The following is a 22145-nucleotide window of genomic DNA, read 5'->3' as shown; positions in this document are numbered from 1 at the left end:
CTTTCTTCTCTCTCTCAATCCTTTCTTCTCTCCCTCAATCCTATCTTCTCTCCCTCTCCTCTTTCATTTTATCACTCTCATTATGTCCCTCATCTATTGCTCTCTCCTTTTTCCTTGTATCTCACTCTCGCCCTTTCTCAGCCTTCCTGACTTTTTCTACCCTCCTGCCTTTGCCTGCTCCTCTGCCTTTTCATCCATCATTCTTCCTTCCTCTACTAAACTCTTCTTTACACCCTTAATTCGTTTCTTCCTCTTCCATCTGCTAGCCTCCTCACTCTCCTGTTCTCTCCATTCTCTCCCTCCACTTGTTGCTTGCGTTACCATTATCTAGTCTCTCTCCTTATCTCAAGTCTCACTGCCTATCCTCCTTGCTTGCTCGAACGCCTCTATTTGTTTCTCTTCTGTCTTTACTTCTTCATTCTACTTCTCTCCGACTCTCTATAGCTTTCTCTCAAGCGTCTCACTCTTCTCCTTTCTTTCTTTGTCTGTCTCTTCTCAGCATTCGTCTCCTTTTTGATATCGCCCCTTCTGTTCCCTCTGTCTGTTCTACTCCTTTCTGTCACTAAATCTACCCTCTGTGTGTGTCTCCCATTTGTCTGTCTGTCTGTCTCTCTCTCTCTCTCTCTCTCTCTCTCTCTCTCTTCCCCCCTACTCAAATACTATTTCCTTTTCTGCCTCTTTCCATTTCTCTGCAGAGAAATTTCTCTGCACTCAATCTCCTGAGGTAAAAAGTTCACCTGAAGGGTGGTTTGGTGTTTCAGAGATCCCAACACCCTAAAACTATGACATCCTTACACCAGAGTTTTAATTGAAAGAAAGGTGTGTATTAAATTACTATGGGAGGTGATTTGCAGTTTTCTTCCTTTTCTACCTTTCTCGCTCTATTTCTGGGTAAAAGTCTGATGGTAAAATATGAGTCGGTCCTGTAAAATGAGTGGTGGTGCCAACCAGCCGCAACCACTAGCCACATTAAACACTGGGGATTCGTTTTGGGATTGCCAGAATCCTGCATTTCCACATGAACCTCATGTCACGTATGCTGGCCAAGCCCTTCCAGTCATTCAGGAATCCCTATGTTTGAGGTTTCTACAACTCAAGGGTACTCTTTATTTCAACTGTAAAGGGTGAAAAGCTGAATCGGGTGTGCTAATTACATGTCTGACTATTCCCCAGCCCTGTATGACTTTTAGACATCCGACAGTGACCCACCGTATTATTAACCAATTAAAGTTACTCGATGTATTGACTAGTTCAGGGTTGGGCCAGTCAGACGTTGTTGAATGTTCACGTATCACCCAGGAACAAGCATATTACATGTATCATAAATATACATGAAACACCTGAAACTTCATATCTTAATCCATTACAAAGAGTGCAACTCCAATTAAGGCATTGAAATATCAATGTGATGGCACCACGGCTCTTAGATATTTCCTTGTACCTGAGGACTGCCTCTGGCATGATACATTGGCTCTTCAATTTGGAAGCAACTGTTCATACCCCTTGACCACTCCTCCATCAGCTGGCGTTCTTTCACGTTGCCAGAGCTTAGTAGTGTTCTGTTTAGCAAAAAATAAATCCCAAAGCCACTAGGAATTTCACCTCACAGGTGTTTCCTATTTCTTTCATGCTCTTTAGGTTTAGGAGTACCAGCTCAGGAGAAAGGTCCGTGGGCCCACCTGACTGCTCCGAAAGGCTGCTTGTGACATTTTATCTGTTTGATTGGATCACTCTGCATTCCTAGTAGGCCCGGGTGGTGAACTCCGCTCCATTCACAGAGTTTGTGGAGTTTTTTCCTTGCTCAATAGACCGCCAACTCTTGACCACCTCTCAGCGAGATTTCTCAATGTGGGCAGTCATGAATGGTCGTGTTGAGAAACCATTCATACGTGTTGGGGAAGCTGCCGCTCGAGTACAAAATCTACTTGAACGGCAGGAAGAAGCAGCGCCCTCTTGCGCTGCACATGGTGCAGTTTGTACTGATTTTCCACCATGGGACAAACACCCGGCGCTAAAAATCAGAACGAATGGCGCAACCTAACACACTTCGCCACTTTTTAAAGTACGCGCAGCGCAGCAGAGTTTTTGGGTCACTTTGCGGAGTTCCACGTAGCCGCACTCCACGAGCACCACCCAGGCCAAGACCGTATTTCCAAATATTCTGTGGCACTGAAGATGATTCAGGGAAGGATCACTGCCCATCCATGAGAGTCTTTCTGATGTATTATAAATTCTGTGCATATACTAAAATGGCACCAAACATAAATCTATCGATAAGGCCAGTTCTCAGAGGGCTATTCTTCTTCTTCTTTCTATTTCTATTTTTCTTTCTATGTCCCAGATTATGTTCCCAGCATGCGTTAGTTCAATGAAGAGGATGGGAGCATTGATCATAAGACCTCAAAAATCCCCCTATTGCCTATCCGGTCGGCCACAAGGTGAAAGGTGTGGTGCAGCGGCCAGGGCAGTTGACTTCAGCGCACAGGGCTCACGGTTCGATTCCCGGCTCCGGCGGCAGCTCAGCTCAGCACTATGTGACTCTGGGCAATAGCTCGCTTAATTTCCACAACGGCCCCCAGCGCCTTGAGACCCGTAAGGGTGAGTAGTACGCGCTTTACAAATACGGATTTACATTTACATTTTTTTTTACACTCCAATGGGCTACACACATGAAGGGTTGCTAAATATTCGATACACAGAAGGGCATGTCTAAAGTGAAAGTATTTTTCGAAATGTAATCTATGGACCTTGAATGCCCCACTTAAAATTGTGAAGGGTTTCATATGACCTGCTCCCACACATCTCACAGCTTTGAGATCTCTATTTGGTCCTATGATCGAAATACTACCAAACCAGTTAAATGGGCCAACCATGTCTGTCATTACAACAAGGTGAGCCTTGGTGATCTATAAAGGAATCCTAATGGGCCATAACCCTCAGATACGTCTAGTTCAAAGGGGAGGACAGGCTCATCCCTGCACCGAAAGGCCAGTCATTTACAACAGTCTGTTGTGTTGCCCAGTAATAAAGACATGTCAGCCGGATCTAATTCCAGTCATACACTGACATACAAGCAGGTGACAATGTAACTAACCTTGCGTCATGCAGCATGACAGCCATGGTAAAAGCATAGAAAACAAAATTTTCATTACTTTTGATACATTTAATGTGGTTGGTCGGTCATTGGCAAAGACATTCACGTCTGTCACTCAGCAATGGCAAAGCAAAACCATTTAGCATTGCCAATGCTTTTTAAATATTAGTTTTCTTATTTCTAACAGCCTTGTATCCTATTACATGTAATGTAACGAGCCGGACCACTGGGTCACCTACTTAATCCTTGTTTTATTGAGCAAATCTCCTGCTGTCATGTTTCACTCTCATTTTCACATCAACCATGTACACTGCAGGTTTCAGGCTCCAATTGTAGCAACATTTTGTCCCTAATATACAGGTGGAAAATTCTAAAATGGGTCAGGACAGGTTATGCTATGTTGTGTTATGTTAAGAGTATTTGTCGTGCACACTATCACCTGGGAGGATATCCTGGCACTGAGTAGGAGCGAGACCAACCTCATCTAGGGCAGACGGGGTAGGGGACTTGTCCAGAAGCCAGGTATTCAGCTTCATTTGGAACTCAATAAGTGAGGTAGAGATTTCGATGTGTGAAGGCAAGTCATTTCACGCTTTAGGAGTGATGTAGGAGAATTCCCGGCCACTTTTTTGATCCTTCGATGTCAGCTCTTCCTATCATTGTGAAGCAGAATTCACCAAGCGTTGGATTGTTCACCACTAATAGGGAACGTGAGCTGGGTTTAGACCGTCGTGAGACAGGTTAGTTTTACCCTACTGATGATGTGCTGTTGCAATAGTAATCCTGCTTCTGGTTCTGTGTATACGTAGGATGTGTGCAAGCAGTCTGTCCGAGGGGAGCTGTCTGGATGGTTTGCGAAAGGAGATACAGTTATTGAGGTAGGCTGGGCATGTGTCGTATAGTGCATTGAAGCTGTGAGTAAGGAGTTTGAACTGTGCATGTTTGTGTATGGGGAGCCAGTGGAGCTCCTTGAGGTGGGCTGTGATGCGTGTTCAGAGTGGGAGGTTGATTGTGATCCTGACTGCTAAGTTCTGAATGGTTTCCAGGCAGGGTCAAGCATTTCCTTGCTCTTAAGTTGATAAAGTGAGTTGCAGTAAATTGGCTAATGATGGCACTCATTATTGAAGCTGCAAAACAAGTGTTGGACAATACTACCACCTGGTCAGTTGACATGTAGAGTGTGGCTCTAATGAGGAATCATTCACTGCACCCACTCTCTTTGATTTTCAATGGCATGTCTCGAATAGTCTTCCTATTTTGTCAGCCTTGCTTTGTCTCTGTGGTCTTTGGTACATGAAGACTTTAGTTCACTGAGTGCACCAAACATGTAAGAGAAAGTAGTTTAGTCTTCCTTGCCTATCTCTTCAAGTCCTCTGCAAGTGGCACTGTGGCAGCTCTTGATTTGTGTCTTATTGACCAAATGTTTTCATTAAACTGCACCACCAACTGAGTTGAATTTTTTACACAAACGCCCCAAAACTTGCAGATATTCACAAATGTGAATTAAAAAAAAACAACAGGTTGAGGCTTTCGCCTTATTGATTCACCCAGGACTATGCTCTCAGAAGTCATGGCTACAGAATACAGTGGTCTCCCCCATAAACCTACACATGAAAAAAGACATAGTGATACCATGGTGTTGTTGTCAAATTAAGAATGAATGTTCACTTGGAAACTAGTTTACCGCTCTTTTCTGTCTCTGTATTGCTTTTGATGTCACCAACTCATGTCATCTGTTTCCTTTTAGTATCTAATCAAAGTAAATGAGATTAAAACTAAGAAGGGTGTTGACTTACTTCAAAACTTCATCAAGCATTACAACGCTCAGTGCAAGTAAGACATTAATCCATCTGTTACATAACTTGTGTTTTTGAACATTGTTATCTATCCATATCATGTGAAATGACGTATTAGCTGCTATTTTACACTGGCTACATCAGCGTTATATGCCACTAATTAAAGCTATTTATAAATGTATAGCATTGCTCGCAGACCCTGATTCCGGTGATAGCTTTCGAAGCATAACATCTCACTCCCCTGCAACCAGCAATGTCAGTTGATAGTAACTGATGTATCACAAAACTGCACAGATAATTCCTTTCTGTGCTATTTGTACAGCTCCTAGAGCTGAGTGTAAGGTATTTAGGGGAGTGGTAGGCAATGTGCAACCTCCTTTAAAGAATCCCACTGTTGGGGCATTTACCAGTGGAAGGTGGAAGGCGCAGTTCTTGCAACTTAGAATGTCATTATTGAATATTTTCATTGGATAGATTTGGACTTGACCATTTGGAAATGTGGGAATCTTTCAGATAGCCTAGAAGCTGTACATGCATGCACTAGAAACTGCCAAAATGTAATGTAAGGTAGATTTGTAGAATGCCGCTTGTTTACTCTGAGGGTATTCAGGTATTTTGAGTCTCACAGGGGCTTCCGTTTATCTGACAATCAAGTAGCCGAATTTTGTATCCTTTGCATATTTACTGTAAATGACATCTTACATTTCCTGATAATCCTGATCTGGGGAGAAACAGAAGTTTAAACCCCATTTGGATTTATGAGAAGTGTAGCACAAGCTGCGTCTTTGCGTCCCCCAACACACATTTTGCCTGTTAGAAGTAAGTGGAGGTTTTCTTCGTCTAAAGGTTCACCGACTGACAGGAAAACCTACCAAAACTGGTGCACAAAAGTAGATTTCAGTGGTCAATCCGCATCCTAGTCAATTTAAGACAGTGGGAGGATTATCATTTGAGAATAGGAGAAGGAATCCTGTTTTAAGAGGGTTCAATTTTAATGTGGGTGATTGAATTCAGTTTGATAAATAATATAGGGAAAAGTTCAGGTATATTATATTTGATGACTCATACACTCAAAGATATAGCTGAGTGTTGTCAGCATGTTGATGAAGAGGGATGGTATTTTCTTGAAGGATTGGTGCTAGACCTTTCATATTCAAGTTGAATAAATGAGCTGATAGGATGGATCAATGTGGTATTCCGTATTTCAGTAGAAGAAAGAATGGTTTAAAAGACTCATTTCAGCAATCGAGATCCTAAAGAGAGAAAATAATTAAAATGGTTCTATTATTAGTCTAGAATTGAGGATCTGATGAAGCAATTTGTGGTCAAGTATTATGAACACTTCAGAGAGGTTTAAAAGAACTATAAGACATACATCTCCATAGCTACAATTTTTGGTACGTGGACCATTATTTCAATTGTGGCCATTTCAGGACTACATTTAGAGCGCAAACCAGATTGAAATACATTTGTTGTTATTTAACATATGTTTTAGCATTTGGGATGCAACAGCTTTTTCAATTGTTTTCCCAGGAATGGTAGTTTAGAGATTGAGAGAAGATTTTGGAGGATGTTTAGGTCTGCATTCTGTTTCGTGGGAATTGGAGTGCTTTGATGAGATTTTAGAGTTCATGGGAAAGTGCTTTTTTCTAGAGCGGTGCTGTCAAATTGGAATAGAAGAGGTGAGATACAATGAAGTATAAACCATACAACAAATATCTTGAATGCATTTCTTAAGCAAAAAAGTAGATATATGATATTTGGCATAGGAATCAACATTTGTGGAATAAATTATCTTGTGAAATGGATTGTATATCAAGTTTTTCAATTGCAGTATATTTAGGAGTGTCACTACTCGGAATATGAAATATTTGAGACTGTGCAAAAAATGTTTCTATGTTGACATGTTCTTGAGAACTTGGGATTTTTGAGTTAGGGGTACATTTCACTCAATGCAGAGGCGGGGAGAGAGTTCTAGTTTGGTTTAGGACTATCCTATTATTATATTTTTGTAGTAGTTGAACTTAGTGACCATGATCAGAGCTTTATGGCTTTGAGGACAAAAAGGGCTCAATTCACAAAGAGACTTACGCTCATAAAGTTATAAGTGCAGAGTCTCCGCACTCAATGGGGAGGGGGATCTCCGCACTGCAGTGCGCAGTGAAGAGATTCCGCCCAGAGTGCGGAGATTGTGTCCCGAGTGCGGAGTAATAAGTACCTTTGTGAATTGGGGCCAAAGTGATCCTCATTTGTGCAGAAAGGGTGTGAGCTTACCGGGATATGACACAACTCTGCTTTCCTGCACTTGAAGCAACAACATTTTGAGGCAGTCCGCCTCCAGGCTCCTAAGAAGGGCAGAGGAGAATTCAAGGCACAAATTCACACTTTATTGTTCTACAAACTACTCACTCTGCATCTCAGGGACTTCATTATCATTCATTAGGAGGTTGAAGGAAAATATTCACTATCCTTGTACAATAAATCTAGGAGGAAAGCAAAATATAATTAAATAAAAGAATGATTCTTTTTAAATTATTGCAGAATTATGCTGCCAAAAATAAATCCATCATTCATGAGATTATGAATGTATTTATTACAACTTCTTATGGGTTATGATTGTTGTTGGAAATTTGCCCTTTCTGCATGGTCACCCCCAGATTCTTTTTTTCTGAAACCTATTTTTGCTGGCCTTTGAAATATGCACACTTTACTCGTGCTAACCAATGTTAAAGTGTTTGTGCCCCACCTTACAAAATAATAACATTGGTATACACCTGATTAGCATATTCATCTTACTTATAAGTCCCTAGCAAGGTGTACCCAGGACCTGTAAGTTAAATAGCACAGCAGCACCCATGGTGCCATCCGGTCCAGTAACAATGTAAATATGACTGCAGTCCTGCCACCAGTAGCTGGGTTGTGCAGGTCTGATCTGCAAATTCGACCTGTAAAAATAACCCCTTATGACAGGCCTAAACCTTCCTATTTTAAAATAGGTATAATTCACTCCTAAGTAGGCCTTATCGCCCACGAGGCAGGGTGCATGTTAGTTAAAAGTAGGGAATGTAAAAGCTTAAGGCTAAACATGTCCTTACAGTGACTACCTCTCAAAGCTGTCCCCCCCTCCCCTACTAGGGTTGACTGGGATGCAATATTTAATACTAATACTGTATCTTGGAGTGGGACTAGTTAGAAAAATAACTACACTACTACTTTTAATAGTTACTCAAAATCCAATTCAATTTTGACGTTGATTTTTTTCTAGATATGACAGAAAAGTAAATTTTACAAAGTTACCTTTGTCCTCCCTGAAGTTCCTGGTTGCTAAATATGCGTTTTGTTCTCCAACTTTTGCAAGCCTGTAATTAGCATTTTAATGAGCATGAACTAGGTGTGAACTTGCTCCCAGGAGCAAACAATAGACTGACCTGAGTGGGCAGAGATGGACCATCTGAACCTAACAGAATATGCATGGGGACTGTGAAGATCCTTTTTTGACATTAAAGGGAGGGCCAAGTCCTGCATGAATGTTATATTCTGCTTAACAGGTCTGCGGGGGTTTCATATTACACTTGGGGTGCACTTCAAAGAGGCCTCCCCTGTCACAGGCAAATGTTAGCTGACAGTTGGGCTGGACCCTTTATTTTTGTCCTGCCAGTCAGGTAGTCCCTCATCAAAGTGGGCATCTTTGTCATATTACATTCTCACAGGTCTGCTGGGTTTGCATATAACCTTTGGGGCTTGTGGCGCACTTCAAAGAGGAAAACAAAATGCCAAAACAATTTGAGTGTATACACTGCCTGGTTGCTGAAAGCTCAGTTTAGTTGTATCACACTTCTTTGCCTGAGTTTTTGGGGGCTACAGGGACTGCCTAACACTGGAATTTAGTGTTCGATGACTAGGATTGAAATAGTACTCTGCACACAGGACCGCAGCCCTCAGAGCCCAGGTTTAGTGTGGCCGAAGACTTTGACCGTCTTAAAAATCTCTAACGTGGATAGTGTTAACCCTGGAAACCTTTACCCTATTGGTTAGTGTGTTCCCAGTAGTCCTTTCCACCCATTAACTCGTGCCAGGCATAAATGGGGCATCTCCACACACCCACTTCAGAACACTCCTGGACTTGTGGTAGATCAGAAGAGGACTGAACCTGTCTGAGACCTGAGAAGGAAATAGAACACTGAACCTGCTCCCCCTCTTGTACCCAGGAAATAGAAGTGGGCTTTAACGGTCATAAGGCTGACCTTCTGTTGAGGCTCCAGGGACACAACAAGCTAAAAGTGAACTTTTCTTGCAACTGACCAGTGGCAAATGGACCTGGGTTGGTCCTTCCTAGGGGCCTCTGCCTGCCAACCTGTGAATCTTTAAGTGCCTTCCCTGAGGTTCAGGAGGGCTTTAGAAGTGTAATTCTGTGGTGGATATGAATGTAAAGGACTAAAGTCAGAAGGTAAAATATTTGGGCAGGATGAACTTTGTTAGTGTAACAGACCTGAGTTCCATTGTGGTCCACATCAAACCGCGCCTGTTCTACTGTGATGATTGACTGTCATTGTCACTTTCTGCTTCTTGGTGCTATTTCTATATACAACTATAAAAATGCATAGCTTTGGTTCCCCTTATTGGATTTTTGTAATTTTTGGTTTGTGTTGTTTATTACATTGTACTCTGTTTTTGTAATTCATGTTGGGATTTTTACTGTTTTGAAATTTGATATTATTATAGGTTAAGCACTGCAGAAATAGTTTCTACATTGCCACTAAGTTAAGTCTGTCTGCTTTATGCCATAGCTACCATTGGGTTGAGCTCAAGTTTATTTAGTGACTTTAGTGGTTCACCCTGACAAGGATTGGGATTATTTGAGGTAGGTATGCACCTACCTGAACAAATAAAATAACTTCTTACGCTAGTATTGTAGATATTTCAGGATCACTAACAAACATTAGTATCTACAGAATTTGTGGAATAACGTAAATTGATTTCAGAGGATACATACTGTTTTTAAAAAGATTACAAAACATGAAGTAACTGTACCTCGTATCTCGCACATAGTGCTGAAAAGTAAATAATCTTTCAATTGCTAGGGTTGGTGGACCATTTGAGATGGTAACTAAATATGATAGAACTAACCGAAAAAGAAAGAAAACATTTTAAAAAGGCTGATAACTGGGTGCATAGACAGGACACACATTTTAGACTGGGATATCATACCACTTTAATATATCTTCTCAAACAGCTGCTGTATAGAACCATAGTTTTTCTACACAAAATTAACACTCAGATTCCAGCGAATTGCTTATGTTGTTCAATGGAAGGAGGGGGTACTTGACCCTCTATCATCTGGGGCTGCACAAGAAAAAAGCAATTCTGGACTGAGGTTGTGAAGTATTGTTTTCATACTTTAAAACTGACACAGTCCATAGATGACCAGACAGCGGTTCTTGGGTATATTCTCATCATATTAATATAGGATCCTTGCATAGAAAAAGAGTGTATATTATTGTTTTAATAGCTAGATCAATATCCTTCAAAACTGGCATTCAGAAGTAATCCCAACATTCCAACAATGGTGGTCCAAATTATGTAGAACTAAGGAACTGGAAAAAGATATCCATTAAGGTAGGGATCTTACGCAGAGTTTTTTAGACTGTGGGAGGCATTTGGATTAAAAGCATTTTAGTTAAGGACGAATAGAGGGAAACTACAGGGAATGTGCAATATAAAATCATTTATTATTTGTATTTTATCGTGCCTTATTTGTGTACACTTTGAAATCGTAGTATCCTTCTGATTTTTATCACCATGACTTATTGTTTTAATGAATTTTTGTGACTGTTGAATTCTTCCAATAAAAATATTTAATAAAAAAAAGAGAAGATCATTGTAATCTATTCTGAACTTAGTGAAAAAAATGGGAAACATCTCAAAGTTTTGAGATTGCAACAAGAGAGACAGCATTTGGAAAACCTAATACACGATCCCTTTCAAAAGTCAGTTTTATTCACAAATGTTCCTTCTTACTACATTGATGTTATACCTGATATTTTAAAAAAAATGCAGGCAAGATAACTATTGTATGGATTACACTTCATTACTAAAGCATAACTCTTCTATTCCAAACAGCCAGTACCTCCCTTAAAGAAAGCACTTTCCCTTGAGCTCTGAAATCTACCCACATGACAATAATTCTCAAAAAACAAAGTGCGGACCCAAACATCCTCCAAACTCTCAGTCCATTCTCTAAATTCCTGGGGACATAGTTGACAGACATGTGGCATTTCAATCCAGTTTTCAATCTAGATGTAGTCAAGAAACAGCCACCATTGCAATAATAGACAATGTCCTAACCTTCATAGATGATAGAGATGTATACTTAATGGTTCATTTAGACCTCTCTGCAGCATTTGTAACACTTGACCAAGAGTCTCAGGTTCTCAATGGAAGAATGTGAATATAGAGAAAAGTACTGAGCTGTATAAAATCTATTAACAATCTCGATTTGTGGAACTAAACTCTTTTAAATCATTCTCACATTCAGTGTAATACCACAATAATCCATCATCTCATCTAATTTACTCACCTTGTATATGAAACCTGTAACATCAATCCTTCAGAAAAAGGGCCTTCATTATTTGTTAATATGCAGATGACACACAGCTATACTTTCGTATCTGAGCTATTAACGTAACAACCCTGAAGACCTTCCCCTGTAATCTAACAAACTGAATGTAATCACTCACATTGGAACGTTCTAAAAAAACAAATTCCTCCTATTCTCGACGGACAGCTGTCTCCTACCCAAAACTGTCTGATTGCTCTCAAACCTTTGGTTATATACTCACCCTCATTCCATTTGCAGTGTCACTTGGCTACATCTCAGACAAAAATGTCATTGTAAATGATCCCATCACTGAGCTTACAAAACAGAAGTTCTATCTACACTACATGCTCAGAAAAGTAAAACCTTCTTACCCTGCACATGTTGGATTTGCTGTACAGGCCCTAGTACTCGGCCATCTAGATGGAGAAAATGCAATTTTTGCTAGCCTCCCAAATTCTACCACCACACCTCTTTAAGCTATACATGCGGCGGGTCAAGTAGGAGAAGGAGTCAAAAAATCTGATCACATCTCCCTCTGCACTAAAGCACCTTCACTGGCTACCACTTAATGCTATAGTCAACTTCAACACCTTGTGCATCATGCTCACAGCCATCCACACTGCCCTACCTCTGTTCCTGAACAATAAACCGAAACTCAGGGGTGGACACTCAGAAACGTGAGGCAGAAATAAAAGCAAAAAAATCCAAAATAACAAACTGTGTTCTCGTGCTCAGACCCTAGACTAAGAAACTCTATTCCGGACCACATGAGGCTAAATCTCAACCGTCTTGCTTTCAAACACGACATAAAAACATCTATTCACACTACAACTCACTGACATTTGATTTTCCATCTTCTCACTGTTCATTTTATAACTGTCCATGTTCTCTTGTTTCATGTAAAGCACTCCGTTGCCCAGTGGCTAGACCGGACCAGACAAGTGTTGGTATTACTCCCAAAAGAAAATTGGCATTATTGTATTTATTATTTGTGATCTGTGTGGTAAAGCTATTTCCACTTTGGCTAGTTGACGGCTATTTCAGTGTGAGATGTCTTCCTGCCTTTCTAGTTTTTCTGTAGTGTTGCGTACATTTGAATGATTCAATGAAAGAAGCAAGGAACAGGCGAACAATTTTCCAAGTGTTTTTAAACTAGGACTGGTTTCAATATCTCTCATAGCTGGATATAATTTACTCTTCAGTTTCTTTAGTATAAAGTATTTAATTGGTAGTTATGGTTTGTAATTTTTGAAATAGCTTAGTACTTCATCTAATAATGCATTTTCTGTGCATTTTATCTAAGAGTGCATCTGAGAGGGTTTTTATTTTAGGAGTTGGATTTCGGAGCAACGTCCAATTGCATGCAATAACATATTTTTGTTGTTCTGCTTTAGTACGGCCGTTGGCTCTTTTTCATGATATTTTGTATGACCGTTGTCAGTTTTCATTGTTTTATTATTTGAGTTCTTTCATGGCCATGTCATGAAAGATGTCTATGATGATTCTTGCCCTTAAGTTTGGGATAAATGTGGACTTCTTTTTCAGGCCACTTATTGTGAATCATACAATTATACCTAGATGCTGTCTTTTTCCATTTATGATTTTGTCATTTGTTAGTTCTTGCCTTTTTTCATTTCAAAATAGCTTTATTCGATTTTGAGAACAGAATCATAAAAGCACAGAAAAATTTACATTTCTATTAAAAAACATGAATAAAAAGCCCTTTTTTATAAAAAAATTCATTATATACAGTGATTAAAATATCATATTACATCGACTTTCTAAGAGCTATAATGGTCTTCAGATAGGATGCCACAGCCTTTATCTCATAGGTAGTCTCTAATTGCTTAAGTTTGTGATAAGCTTCGTGGCATCCTCTGATGCCCCATTTAGTGAATATTGCTTTTAAAAACTGTTTCCTAGGGGCCAGGTAAAAAAGACAAAACAGGATAGAATGGATGTTTGATTGCTTTGAGACTCCATCACAGGGACATTCTTCCAGCTGTTTGCCCCAATCGTTGCATTTAGGAAATGTTATCAAGCGGAAGAATGTTTCGGCTCGAAACCTTGTCAACAGCATTCTTGAATAGGGGCTGCTCTCCATAATTGGATATAATTTCATTCCTACTGGTTGAATGAGTGCGCCTATTGAATTGTTGGTATATTTTTCGTTTTCACTCGACCACCTTTGGATGGCCAGGTGATCCATTATGGACTTTTTCAAAGAACGCTTTGAAATGCCTTCCAGGGACAGAGGGTCGTTAAAATATTCCTCATGGCCAATATTTATGTACATTTGTCTCACATAATTCAGCCATTTGACATTTCGTGCCCCCCCTAGGTTTAAGCAGTCCAAAACTATGTCCCTGTTTAATGAGGTTTCCGGGGTAGTCCAAATTTTATGCCACAGAAGGAGAGGGCTAGCTTTAATCGTGTCTTCTACAAAGGGAAGACCCAATTCGTTGTGTGTAAAAAAGATAGATAATGATTTTGGGGTAGCAAGCAGATATCGTAAAAAGTTATTTTCAGTCAATGGTATCTGCTTAGTATTTGTAAAGCCCCAAATTCCCGCGCCATATGTGCCATTTGAGAGACATTTGGCCTTATAAGTTCTTGCCTGAATTATTCCAGTTCTTCCAAATTCTTCTGTTTTTAACCGTCCAAATGCTGAATTAGTGGCTTTTATTATGGAATGTGTTTTTTCTACAATATTGGATAGTTAGTTTTAAAAAGCATTTTTTTATGATCTGGAGCTTTAGTGTAAATGAGTCACAACTTGATCAAAATGTATGTCTAGACAAAATATTATTTTTTCTGAAATTCATTGCATTGCCTGCTCGAGATGTTGATCACTGTATCATTAACATTTTCTTATGCTGCTCCTCCCACACTTCACATTTAACGGTTTGGGCCTAACTTTCTTTCCCCCCCCCTGTGACCTCTGCTTTTATTGTACTGAATGGGTTTACATTATTCCTGTGCCCCCAGAGGAAATCTCGTCATCTGGACCACTTCTGCTGACCTTAGTTTAAAAGGCTCATCTTTTCCAAATCATTTCTACAGTTTTAAATTGGGTGCTTCATTCTATGAAGTTTCTACTTCTGAGCTCAGCTCTATATTTTCTGCATTTCCTACTGTAGGGGTGTATTCTCATCTCGATGTTGTTGAGTCTTCCCATAATCCCTCTTGGCTCTTTGTTTACTTTGCGTTTTAATAATAAATCTTACCATTACTTAGCAATACAATTATGTTTTCTTACAACAGAACAAATGAGTATTGTGATAATTAAAAAGAAAATTATATAACAAAGACATCCTATCAAAAATAAAGTGACGATCCAATACAAGTAATATAGCAATCCAAGTAACTGTTCCAGACTCAAATAAAGACTCCTTCTCTCCCATGAACACATACATTGAACATTTAGTGTTACAAAAGTGGACATTTAGGTGATCCAGTACTCTTTCCTGATCTTCTTTTTACATTGCTATTCTTTCAAAATTAGTTATGTCAACTGACTTTATTGAAGTTAAGAGGTGTGGTCTCAAATTCAATTCCCACTTTCAGTGTTTAGAAGTATTCTATTATCTCCTTCCAAAGTCAAACCACTTGAGAACCTGCTTCAAACAAATGTCTGTCCGTTCCTTTATCTTGAGAACATTTCCAAAAACTGTAACAGTCCAACAGTCAGAAATACTTATTTTCAATTTGAAAAATCAGCTTTTTTGAGTTTTTGTCCATTACAAATGCCCCTGGCGGATTGATGATTATTGTGTAGACCCAGCTAGTCTGATTTAGTAATCTCTTAACCTGGATCCAGCCTCCGCATTTCCAGAGAGTTATCAAAGGTTTTGTAGAGTTTGTGAGGAAATTAATTTTCACATTTGGTGCTGAATTGTTGACCTTTAGTTTTCAGGTCATATGGCAGACTCCTGTCACTATTTGCCTTGTTGACATGAGAAAGGTCATGAATTATTGTTTCAATCAGAAATAGTTCAACATTTCTGAAATTATTCATACAATCCTTTGACTTAGAGAGCAAAAATGAACTCATTTTCTATCACAGTAGATGTCATTTAATTAGCAGACACCTCATTCCTCCCAGATTTGCATGGATAAGACTCTTCCATGTGATTTCAGAAAAGGATTAAATAAGACTGTAGGAACATTTAATTTAAGCAGAATGGGAAGGTTGGAAGAGTTGATGCTCATAACCTTTCATAATATGAGTAAGTACAGAATAATGTTTTGAGGTTTGTCTGCAAGATGGAAAATATTAGGTTGAACCAGATCAAGCATCTGATGATCTATTTCTATTTAAGTAATAGAATCATGAGTTAATCAGCCACAAAGTCTAGCTGTTACAGTAAAACCCCAAATCACCTTTCTTGCGAGCTGCCTTTAATCCAGACCAAGGTATATAATATTTTGTTATCCTAAACTGGTAATTTTTCATGAATGTATATTATTAATCAGGTGGGGAATTTCAGCAGAATTTTTGTCCCACAATCCATCCATTCTATTTGCTACTTAACCTGAACCTCTATATAGATGTAGATTAGCAGCAGCCATCTACAATATTGACATAGTACACTTAATCCCAAATAGTGCATATTACTCAGTTCTTTTAATGGGCTCCTTCTTGCATTCAGATTTAATAGCTGATTTGTAGATCGGAATCAATTTACATTTATTACAATTAACTTTGTATCATGTAGCATGCTGAATGTATTATTTTTCCTGTAATTCAAGGAAAAGGTCTTGGTTTTTCACAAGAAGCAGTAAATTGTCAGCAAACAACAGTGTTTTGTGTTGTTCATTATGTACTCTAAACTCTGAGTAGTCTATGATGTAACTTGCAGTATTACGAGCAGTCAAGAACGAAGTTGAGAGAGCAAGTGGAATTTAGGAGAGCCTTGTTTAATGCCTCTTTCAAAGTGAAAAGTGGCAAGATTCCTTTTAGTTAATTATCACAAGTTCCCTGGAATCATTACATACATTTTAAGTTACATGACAAAATATCTACATTTTTATTTGAAATCTTATGACATTCGCCAAGAGTCCAGTGTTGTCATTTGCAAATTGTTTTTTTCATGAAGACTGTTTTGTTTTTCATGGGCTAGCCATTGAATAGTTTCTTGCAGTCTAAAGAGTGTATTTGTTTGAAACACTTTCTGTAATTACATTAATTAATGAGATAGGGCTGTAACTGCTACGTATTAGGTGATAAATCCCAATTTTTTGAATGAGCATTAATTTTTTGATTGCTGCATTGTCATGAATCCCAGATCTATCAATACCCATTTTTTTATTTTATCACTTAAAAAGGGGCTAGGATGCCTTTGAACATTTTACAAAAATCTTCTGAGAATCAGTCTTTCCTAAGGTTATTCTGTTAATGGAAGTAGATCAATATTATGTCCTAAGTCATCTATTAACATTTTTCATCCAAAGCCATGCCTTCTTTCTCTATTGTGCAGGAATAGGAACAGAATTATATGGGAGATGTTGTCTTCCTCTTTGTTTCTCAGGTTTTGCAAAATTAACTATATTATGCCCAAATTTCACCATTTATTTTCATATTGTTCGTTGTTACATTGTCTAGATGTTGTTAAAGTGGGAGCATGTCCTTTCTTGTGATCCTTTTTAACGTGACAGGATACTAATTTCCTGTGTTTTTTACTGTGGACTCCACAATACCATTCGGTATGAAATAATATAAACTTGGTTTTTGCTTTGGGTACCTTACTGATTTCAAATTTGTTTTTTTCTACGTGGAATACTATGTTTGTAGTATGTTTTTCAAAGTGTATTCTTTTTCTCTTAAAACTTTTTTTTAAATGAAGTAGACATTTACTTTTCTCTTTTTTTTCTCTACTGAATTGACTATACTCTCAAATACACTCTGAGCACTTGCCAGATTATTTGCAATCATTGCTTGTTTTCTTCTTGTGCCAATCTGTTCGTTTTTAGTAGCTTTGCCTTTCTTCTGTCACTTACACCGCGTGTCCTGTGGTATCAGGAGCAAACATAAATGAGTTGATAACACTTACCTGCATGAGTTGGACAAGGTGAGCACCTTCTCCTTTCCAATTTTCCCACACTCAACCAGTGGGCAACTGAACATCTTCTAGCCATCCGAATGTCTTTGGTACTCTGTTTGCATGCAAATAGTGGCAGCTACTACAATCCTTGTTGCATTTGTTTATGGTGAGAAATGTCATCTGATGCTATATTTAATGGGTGACTAAATCCTGACTCTGTGTTTGCACCCAATTTCTCTGTTCTCTTATAAAAGAACAATTACAGCACTCTAATAGAGAGAGGTAAAGTCTTTAATGAATTTACACTCTGAATGGAGCGACACTCCATTCTTTTAAAGCTATCCACGTTGATTAGATAAATGGTGTTGTAGGCGTTATTTCTTGTGTCTTCGCTTTTCTCCCAGAAGAAACAAAAGGAAATGTGCTAAGACTGTAGTCCATGCCATGTCCGTTCTGGGCATATCTGCCATCCAAATGAACTGAGCACTGCAGACAGGTGGGCATCTGGCTGTTCATTCTTATTGAACACTGAAGGCAGTGGCAGTGGCGGCCACCACTAACAAAGGGTGGTCAGGAGGGTGGGTGGAGCGTCCGGGGGAGAGCGAGCATGGGGGGGACGGATTAATAACAATGATTTTAAAAAACGTACCTGACTCCACCGACCGCCTCCTGCATCGCTCCTGCTGGCTTCTTCCTGGATCCCAGCAACCCCTGGGGCAGACTCCCAGTGGGATTGGCCTGAGCGGGTAGGAAAGACGGTATGCTCAGATCAGCAGCAGCCGGGCTGGAGAAACCTAATGCGCATCTGTGTCTTAGTCGGCCTGAGACGGGCGGCCAAACACACATGAGCACTTAAAGAGTGCACAAGCACTCCTCCTCCACCCTCCCATGCCCCATGCCTCCATGCACACGCTGGCTCAGAGCCGGCAAACACAAAATAAAACTATAGAGCAGCATTTTATTTTTCGTTTGCTGGCTCTGCGCCAGGCACTGGAGCGATGCTCCTCTCCCATTGCAGAGGAGCCATCACTGGGCAGAGGTAAGAGCCGTGGCAAAGCAACGGCGCCACGGACACTGCAAGCATGGAAAATGTCCCTCCTTTTCACTGGTGAGATAGTAAATAGAGTGCTGCGAGTGTGTTAGACTCCTGGGCTCTTGTGCCACTGCAACTGCTGCACCAGTGAAGGCTGCTTCTCTGGGTAACGGGCAGGGAGCAGGCATGGCCAAAGGGTATACGTGTGGTCACTAGCCATGGCTGCATGTTGTCCCCAGCTGTTACTGGGGAGGGGATACTGTGCAGAGAGCAGGTCTGAGAACTATGCACAGTACTTAAAATGCATTTGGTAATTGATTCTAAGCAAACACATGGCCTACGGCCATGCCCACTGCCCAGTGGATCAACCTGCAGGTGGTGAACAGCAGTCTCTCATAGAAGAAGTATTGATCACATCCTGTGCCTATGGCAATGGCAAAATCCTCCGACCTGACAGGCCTCTAGAAACTGAGGCCACTATAAGGTTTGGCTGAAAGCCATGCCTTGTGATCAGAGAATGCTAGTCACTGCCAAAGGCCATGCTCAGGGGGTCTCTTCAGCCAGAGTTCCCAGGGTGCAGGGCATGGCTGAAAGGGGGCAGGAACTGGCTGAAGGCCACGCTGGGTGGGCAGCGACAGTCAGTGTCGACATGTAATGGGCACAGGGCACGGCCAAAGACCACACCCTGAGGCCACGCCCACTATTCCCCTCTGTAGTTTGAGCTAAGTAAACACTGAAGGCAGAGGTAGACGTACATTCAGGGGTCTTGTTTAAATATATCATAATAACACACAGACGAAATTGATGAATAAAAATGTGGTTAAGTATTCATGGTTGTCGGGGGCGTGGCTAGCCGAGCTGCGAAATGGCCGCTCTGTGAGTGAGCTCCGCCGGCTACGATTCGTAATCCTGTTAATATCCTGATCCTGGCACTTGCGAGGCCCGGAAACCCCAGGGTTTGGAAGCGGACACCTGAAGGATCCCTGCACAGAAGTTTGGGGCGCGAGGCTGCTGTGGCCGAGAAACTACCACCGATTGCGGTACCGGCGTCCAGTTAGCCCGCGCGGCTCCCGAGCGGAAGTGCTGTGCCCTGGGCGTCGTGAAGCGCCACAGCCCGCGGCTTTGAGGCCTCTGGAGGTCCGGCGGCCGGAGACGTGAGATATTGCTGGAGGTGGCGCGGACGCTACAGACCATCCCCGATGCACCCCTGCTGAGCCCCGAGAACGGCCCTGAGCTCTGCTGTCAGGTACCGCGCGGAAGGAAGCCGGATCCCCCGCTCTGCCGGAGACGCGGTGGTGGGGCCCGCCATTGCTGCAGAGCTGGCGCATGGTGGCCGGAGCTGCTGCGACCGGATAGAAGCCTGACTCTACGCCTCTGCAAACTCCGGGAAAAGCGACCGAGGCACAGTGAGAGGTGGTAGGTGAGATGAGGGACCTGCTGCCGACCCCCAGCCCACACCGCTCGGCCTGAGGGAGCTATTGCCCTTAATCAACGAGGCTTGGGTGCTACATATATTGCTGCAGCACCCGGGGACTGGAGCCTTACCACCGCCTACCGGCCCCCTGTTCTGCTGCCTTGCTTGACGCCGCACCGCGCCGCTACAGTACACTGCATAAAAAGCCCGCCATTTTGTGTCTTGCGATAGGCAGGGATTGCTGGCAACGCGGACGCTACACTGCAACGCCGCTGTATCCTGGAGTGCAGATTGCACGTCCAGAGCTCCGCGGGACTACCTGTGTGGCGCTATCACTCCACCGGCCGGCATACATAAAGCCTGCGGGGTGCCACTGATTACCCGCCTGCTGAGGGGCTCTCACCGCTGTGATGGGGAAAAACGACGCCCGGCAGTCCAAAATCACCTTTGATAATAAACGTCTCCCTAAGAACACGGCTACAGAAGCGGAAGAAGACATGGCGACGTCGCAAGGGACACCATCGGATATAGACTTTGGAGCACTCATTATGGAGGTGAGATCCAGTCTCAAAAGTATTGATGCCAAACTAGACACCATGTCTGCGCAACTTGAATCTGTGAAATCCAAGGTTGACGTACATGAAACTCGGCTGGACTGCTTAGAGAATAGGCAAACCGAGTGCTGTGAATTCCAGCAGCAGGCCAAGCAGCATATCACGTCTCTGGAGCGGGAACTAGACGGTCTGCGAGCCAAGTCAGATGATTTGGAGGCGCGTTCCCGTAGATCCAATATACGCATCACGGGAATTCCGGAGACGACCAACATCGACAAGATGGAGACGTATGTGACAGGCCTACTCCATGAACTATTCGATCCACACCTATCCTCGGTATTCACGGTCGAAAGAGCACACAGATCGCTGGGGAAGAAACCGCCGCCAGGGGCTACACCTCGTCCTATCCTTGCTAAGTTGATCAATTACCAAGATAGGGACTTGATATTACGACTGGCGAGAGAAAAAGGCAAGATCGTCCATAAAGGAAACAACATCTCCTTCTATCCAGACTTCACCCCCCTGGTGCAGGCGGCCCGTAAGGAATTTCTGCCGGCAAAGAAGCTGTTGATGCAGGCTGGTGTACCATACTCCCTCCTATACCCAGCAAAATTGAAAGTGCTCCACGATAACACTACGCACTTTTTCACTGATGCGAAATCAGCACTCAAGTTCGCCAAACACATTGGCGGTGCGGGGGCCAGAAGGAAGTCGCCCAGGCACGAGGGCACTGCGGACCAGCTAAGTGATAATGACTAACTGATCTAGTGTTGTATTATTTGCGATATTATAGGTTTGCCCCCTCCTGGCCTACATGAGACCTCAGGGTCTCCTTATGGTTACTGTTGTTCCATTACGCCTAGGTCTACGTGGGGTTAGAACATGACACTTCCCTGATCGCATAGCTGGGATTAATGGTGCCCTAATGCCTAAGTGAATATTAGCCATGTTACACCTGAAGGGCCCTGGGGCGGGTCAACCGCAGAGTCCAAGGAACCTTATATCTAACTGTAGCCACCCCGTCCATACGGGGGTGTACGCTGGGCACACCACGCCCCATGGGGTGCCTCCCATTGTTTTCTATGTTGGTTATACGTCACGCCTTGCGTGCCTTACTATGGGGTATATCACGACCTAATTGGGAGGTTGCTGAGGGTGGAGGGAATTGGGGGAAGTTTACTGACTTGTTGTTTTTTGTTCAGTCACAGTGCAATGTGCCTTATGCTAAGATGTCAATTTTGCGCGTGAGATTGGTGGAGGCGGGGTGTGGGGGGCCATGTGGCGTTGGGGGGTGGGGAGGGGTGGGGAAGATCCTGCCTCTACAATACCTCAGAAATGGGGGAGATTAGGCTATGGACTTGGAATATCAGGGGCCTTGGGGACTACAAAAAAGCCAGACTGATGCATGGCACGCTTGCCAGACATAGCGTAGACATCTGCTACCTGCAAGAGACTCATATTAACACAACTCCCTCACCCAGATTGAAGAATTCTAGGTGGTCGAACGTGTATTCGGCCGTTTACTCTAATTATGCAAGAGGGGTGGCTATTCTTGTGCGCAGGGGGCTGGACTGGCGGGAACGCGCACACGTGCAGGATGTAGATGGTAGAT

At 41.9% G+C, this 22145-nt stretch overlaps 1 protein-coding gene across 1 annotated transcript in view; it reads left to right on the top strand.

Moving 5' to 3' along the window:
- The window catches only part of LOC144768499 (arf-GAP with SH3 domain, ANK repeat and PH domain-containing protein 1-like), a 1182076-nt gene that overhangs the window by 457258 nt on the left and 702673 nt on the right, over positions 1-22145 (top strand). Inside the window, exon 7 of the mRNA XM_078652209.1 lies at positions 4842-4927. Coding sequence (XP_078508335.1) covers positions 4842-4927 — 86 coding nt within the window. The remainder of the gene's footprint in view (positions 1-4841; positions 4928-22145) is intronic.

The sequence above is a fragment of the Lissotriton helveticus genome, chromosome 7, assembly GCF_964261635.1.
Source record: "Lissotriton helveticus chromosome 7, aLisHel1.1, whole genome shotgun sequence".
Taxonomy (NCBI): domain Eukaryota; kingdom Metazoa; phylum Chordata; class Amphibia; order Caudata; family Salamandridae; genus Lissotriton; species Lissotriton helveticus.
Note: the sequence above shows the minus strand (reverse complement) of the source record. Positions and strands in the feature narration are given on the sequence as shown.